At 40.1% G+C, this 5838-nt stretch overlaps 1 protein-coding gene across 1 annotated transcript; it reads right to left on the bottom strand.

Moving 5' to 3' along the window:
• Positions 1–1309: 1309 nt before the first annotated feature.
• Positions 1310–5079, bottom strand: LOC135153641 (uncharacterized). The gene is made up of 3 exons (XM_064097408.1): positions 5055–5079; positions 4523–4782; positions 1310–2744 (listed from the first exon to the last, which is right to left on the bottom strand). Exons 1-3 carry the CDS (start codon positions 5077–5079, stop codon positions 1362–1364), a joined length of 1668 nt encoding a protein of 555 aa, XP_063953478.1. The 3' UTR covers positions 1310–1361.
• Positions 5080–5838: the final 759 nt, after the last annotated feature.

Raw genomic sequence — 5838 nt, 5'->3', positions numbered from 1 at the left:
GTATAGCCCCTGCTTTGAGGTTCCCCCTTGACAAATATATTTTCAAGGTAAGATAGGATAGAATAAGTAAAGTATTTGCTTATAAGTATTTATTTCCTCTATTGTAAGAATGATACATATTTATGATACAAAGAGAAAAACACATCAAGATATTTCAATATATACAGGGAGTATCAATGAAAGCCTACATAAAAACCGGCCAAGATAGTGAAAAAATGGGAAAAATAGAGAAACGATGCAACGAAAAGGTTACTCATCTCATGCCCCCCCCCCTCATAAACTAAAGAAAACCCACGTCATGGTGCATTATTTCGCACTAATGTGTCTACCCCAATGCACAAGAAATTACTTTTACATCAACACAGCACACGCACCGCACCAGCATACACCCACACGCACACCCTCACACGCACACACCCTTACCCTATTTTACAAAGAGAGAGAGAGAGAGGGGGGGGGGGGCAGGGGAAGAGAAAGAGGAGAGGAGAAGTCCAAGGGCCAGCAAAATAGGTGGAAAATGTATGCTACATTGTAGGCCTGCATTATGTCAGCCAAAATAAAATCCCATAAGATGCATACGTAATGACAAAATATCAAAACTGTGCGATACAGGACCGTTATAAGTATCCCTTCGTGCTCAAACGAATTTATATTCAATCTAGCAAATTATAGTAGGCCTAATAAATTGAGCACAGATACCGGGTGGGGGGGGGGGGCACTTACATTGACGAGTGGATACCATGCGCAACCCCCCAAAACACGTAAAATTATGTCTTTTTCAAGATATACTTAAGGTAATAAGGGTGTCAAAAACCCTCAAATAATGAAAAAAAGGGTATTTATTTCGCTAGGAATGCTGTTTAGGGTCAAATTTTGCGAGGGTATAAACAAAACTAAAAGGTTTTATAAAGGATGTACTTTTTGCCCAAACAGTCAACGTGTTTAGAGTCCGATTTGCGCGAGGTGTGGGAGATGGGGCCGTACTCTAAACCCAATGATGTAGGTAAAGATAAAACCGACGTCCGTGACATTTAAAATATCGCTGCATGCCTACTGGGGATACTTGCCAAGGTTATCTTTTTGTTACCAATACTTGTTACGGGTAGGGTTTCATACGCCAATACTTGTTAAGGGGTGCATTTTCAGAAAATGGAAAATACTTGTTTAGGGTGGTTTTCGAGACCCCGTGGTCGCGCATGGTATCCACTTGTCAATGGAAGTGCCCCCCCCCCCCCCCCCGGCATGCCAGGGGCACATAATAATTTCCTCCCCAACATACATCCTTCATGGGCAGGTCCTCTTTCCCTTCCAACATGTTTTCGCAAGCACCATTATGTGTATATTAATGCTTCAAAGTCACTCTAAGTTTGAGCATGTCCTCTGAAATACGTATGTACAATCTTTCTTTTGTTCATTTTACTATAGAGCTGACTTATTTCTGAAGTTGATGTTGATTCATCATGTAGCTCATTGCTATCAGATCTCGCATTGCAGGTCGATGAATTCCTTAATACCTTACCCCTCTCATGCTCTTTATTCGATTTCGTTAGAACAATGCGGTCACTGTGTGGAAATGGTGTATCGTCAGGACTATCATCTACCGTACATGCGCATGCTAAATCATTGAGTGGATGAGGGGAGGTGTGATGCAGTAAGTGGTCTTTAGTATTTGATTCATCATGATGATATTCAGTACTCCCACTGGCTTCATACCCTGATAGGTTTCCGCCATCCCTCTCGCTTCGGTCTACGTGTCTGTGTACAGAATCATCATCGGCACGTGATTTTGAAGAATCAGTACCAGTTTCCCGATCAAGAGCAAACTTGGAATCGACAGAAAGTGATTCATACGTGACACTGTTTATCAGTGTCTCCCTGTCATCATCTCCTCTATGTCGATCGGGAATTGATGGCAATGGCCTCCCAAGTGAACTCTTTCGACAACTACCTGACCATAACCTATTCTGTCCTTGGAAATAGGTGTGCAATATTTTTCGTGGTCTGGTGATCCCTGCTCTATCACCTGCGTCATGTTGTCCTAAAATTATTTCTTGTTGATCCATTGCTGGAGCGCCGTCTGAACCACTGGGTATCAAGTTTGCAGTACTCTGTACCGGCTGCGAAATAGGATCATATCCAACTGTGCAGCCTTTGAAGTAAGTATGTTGTACTTTCATCCTTGCTGTTGTGTCAGTTGTGAAAACAAAATCATCATTTTTCTCTTCGGCCTCCCCATCGGCAACTAAAGAATATATATCCTGCAACGAACCTTCCGTACTCGTTCTATCCGTGCTCCGTGAAAAACTTGATCTCACTGATAGCAAGTTAGTCATAGGAGTTCTGTGCAACTGATTTTGGAACGCGTTCCTTATCGCTCTAAATGATAATCGTCTGTACGAATTAGGATCTCCGCTCTGGACGGGATGTTCTTCATCTGATGATTCAGAGTGTGTGTTTTCCGAGCTTTGTGGATGAAATGTGGATAGAAGATTACCCGAAGGAGATCCACGAAAAACGGAAAAGTCGTCTCCGTCACGACGAGTACTAAATAGCGTACGTATTCTAGCATAGATGGAGGATCGGTAAGAACTTGAAGATGAAGTATTACTGCTGTACAGGGATGAACCACCACTGAAGGAACCAGAGGAATGAGTATTTGATGAGAGTGTTCCAGATGAGAAACTCTCACTGAAGCTTTCGTCAGGGTAACGCGAAAAGGAGATGAAGCGACCAAGAGAACTTCCCTGCAATGGAACAAGAACAGATTCAAGAGTTAATAACTACAAAATTGTAAAAGCAGTATTTGCTGCAATGGCTTGGCAAGATAAGGGAACAGGGCGGATCCAGCTCCCGTCAATAGGGGGGGGGGCCGAAATTTTTTCTCACCCATATTTTCCCCGATCGGCCGCTCAAAGTTGATTTTTGTTTGTTTCCTTGAAGGGGTTGTCTCAGTGGCGTAATTAGCAAACAAAAAATTGACGATTTGCAGTTAGCCATTAAGACGATACCTATTACAACTTTTAGATAATACGAGCGCGAAGCGCGAGCTGAATTTTTTTTGAAATTCCGACCTAAAAAAATGACACTCTAAGCACTTTTTTAAAACGGTATAGGTATAAAACTAAACAATTGATGTGAGCGCGAAGCGCAAGCGGAAAAAAGAGATTTCAGACCTAAACATGGGACACTCTATTCATGTTTTGTAAATCATGAAAAATGAAGTTCCTACATTAATAATGCGAGCGCAAATTTGATAATTTTAGCACGTTTTGAAAAAAAAGATCAAGCTGCGTATTTCAATAAACATATGTGCGCGTTTTTTAGAATTAAACAGAATCTGGGCATTCTGAATACATTTATTTTTTATCATGAAAATTAATAATGCGAGCGCGAAGCGCGAGCGGAAAAAGATTGATATTCCGGTATGAAAAGGGTGAATTTAATCACTATCTAAAGCATTGTGTAGGGAAATTGTGTGTATGTGGATAGCACTTAATAAATGATGCGAGTACAATGCGCGAGGTGATATCTTAATTATCATTTTGACCTAGGACCTGTACATTCTAGGCCTAAGGACATTTTGTCATATGAAAAAGGATGACTATCTTCCTATTCCTCTTACTAAGCGCGATATGAAACTTGTCGATATTCCTTTCTGGAAAAAGGGACAATTTAGTTATTAGGAATTCATGAAAATTTTATTATCATATTCATTAATATAATAAACCTAATGAGTGAGTGAAATTTGTTGACATTTGAGGCCTGAAAACTGGATATTTTAGGCACTTTGGTAATCTTGAATAGGATTTATGAGTTGATATATTTTTGAACTATTTGATTAATGCGAGCGCAAATCTCGAGACGTAATTTTGGATAAACTATCATAATACTTGGCAAATCAAATAACGCGAGCGAACAGCGCAAAAAGCTGCAAAATGATATTCACACCATAAACGGACATTTTACAGAGCTTTGTAAATCAAACAAAAAAATGGAAGCTCGATGTCCGAGCTGAAATGTGTTTTGTATATTGACTTCAAAACTTGATATTTTAAGCTACATATCAGCCTATTGAGCTAGGTATGTATCTCATTGAACAGGCTATGCGAGCACGAGCGAAAATTTAATGAAGGGACTTGAAATTTATAATTTTAAATCATATTCCAAGTCTTCCACTGACGTTATTTTATTCACTCGTCTCCCTCCTCTTATTTTGGTCTTCTTTTTTCCTCCTTTCTTTCCCCTTCTTTTTTTCTTTCTTTCCCTTTTTTCTTTTTTTTTGCTCCGCAAATAGGGGGGGGGGCGGGTCCCTCGGGTCCCCCTGGATCTGCCTATGAGGAAGCTTTGTTAAGTCAGTTCATTAATGGAGTTTAAAGAGTCAATACCTATCAAGAATAATTGTTCTGAGGGTATGCATGGAATGGGCGCTCTTTGCGATTTTAAAGCGAGAAAACGTATTGGGGCAAGACCTGGTTGGATTAACAACAATCCCTTTAGTTCATAATCGAGAAGGAAAACTCACTGTAGATGCAGATCTGGCAGTAGGAAAGTATTTATTCCAACTGTCTCTGCTGTAGGTCCCAGTCTTTGAGCCAGAAATGTAGCATCTGACCACTGCAACGAGGAGAAGAGCCGATACGGCAACAGCGACTGCAGACACACCAACGACTATAAGGTAGAATTTTGTTTTATGTTCTTGATCTTCCTGACCAACATGTGTAGTAGTCACTGACGAAGCATGGTACACCTGGGACCTGCTTGGATACTCCGCTGTCGAAGCATCTGCAAAAAGATATTTTTACAAGCACTACTTAAAAAAATACCCTGTTCTGTAGGTCATAAAAAAGAACAGTGTGAAAAATAAATCACGTTGTGAGTTTATAGGCTCATAACGTCCTAGAGGAAAAGAGTTCAACGCATCAACTTTCGCAATAACCCGAAAGTTGCACGTTTGAAAGGTGTTCATTGCCATTTTCAAAGATACAAATTTATTAAATTTGTACGTTGTCATCGTAATAATTGTAAAAAAAATTGAAAATTGTTTACAAAATCACCCTTTGATTTATTTTGCATTTGCATGTTAATCGAGTTTTGTGAACAAGTGTAAAAACGTGCCTCCACTCACATGTCGGATATTCTCCGTCAGTAGAATTTGCTAAGAGTATGAAGGTGAATCCGGGCCTCTGCACTTCGAAATTCGATGTGAAAAAGACAACCAGATTGTTGCTTGCTGATGTATAAGCCTTCCCTTGGAGATACTGTGGTTCTCTCCTGCCAGTAAGATTGAAGGAGGTGTGCCTTCGGAATGGTCCTGTTGTGTTTTCTGTCAGAAAGACTAAGTCGTATTGTTGCCCTAACCAAAATTCCATTGGATATACTGTGATGTTGCACGGTGGGGTTGTTTGTATCCACCAGAGCCGGTAGCCGTTGTTGCTGTAGTTTCCCCCCAACTCCGGGTATGTTATGTTCGAAGGTGATTGGGTCGGGCATTCTAGCTTGATGTCAACTGCAGAAATGATTCAGCATGGATAAAGAGGCATGTGTTGTTTTGATTTTTCGCTCAATGTAATTCTTTAACCTTTTCAACCAAACGGATAATAACTTAAAAAGAAGAGAAGTTTCCCCAATCTTATACTTGTCATGCTTGTAGAAAACGAATTATTCTAATAATCAAAATTGTTATATGCGAACTAGTCATTCGTGAGCAGTCAGTGACCCGCATTCTTGCATTAGTCTGGAGAACACTCTGTGATTCTTTTTTTAAATAAATACATACAACATAACTCCAAACGCTTCAATTTTGTGAGTTTCCAAATGCTTAAGGTAATTTTCGTTAAT

Source organism: Lytechinus pictus, chromosome 1 (genome assembly GCF_037042905.1).
Source record: "Lytechinus pictus isolate F3 Inbred chromosome 1, Lp3.0, whole genome shotgun sequence".
Taxonomy (NCBI): Eukaryota; Metazoa; Echinodermata; class Echinoidea; order Temnopleuroida; family Toxopneustidae; genus Lytechinus; species Lytechinus pictus.
The sequence above is the reverse complement of the archived record's forward strand: the minus strand, read 5'-3'. Positions and strand labels throughout refer to the sequence as shown.

Coding starts and splice junctions, on each gene's coding strand:
- LOC135153641 (XM_064097408.1), bottom strand. CDS start 5,079: ATGCAAATGCAAAATAAATCAAAGG. Junction 4,783..5,054: donor AATGCAAAATAAATCAAAGG/GTGATTTTGTAA, acceptor ATCTTTTTGCAG/ATGCTTCGACAGCGGAGTAT. Junction 2,745..4,522: donor CTGCCAGATCTGCATCTACA/GTGAGTTTTCCT, acceptor GTTCCATTGCAG/GGAAGTTCTCTTGGTCGCTT.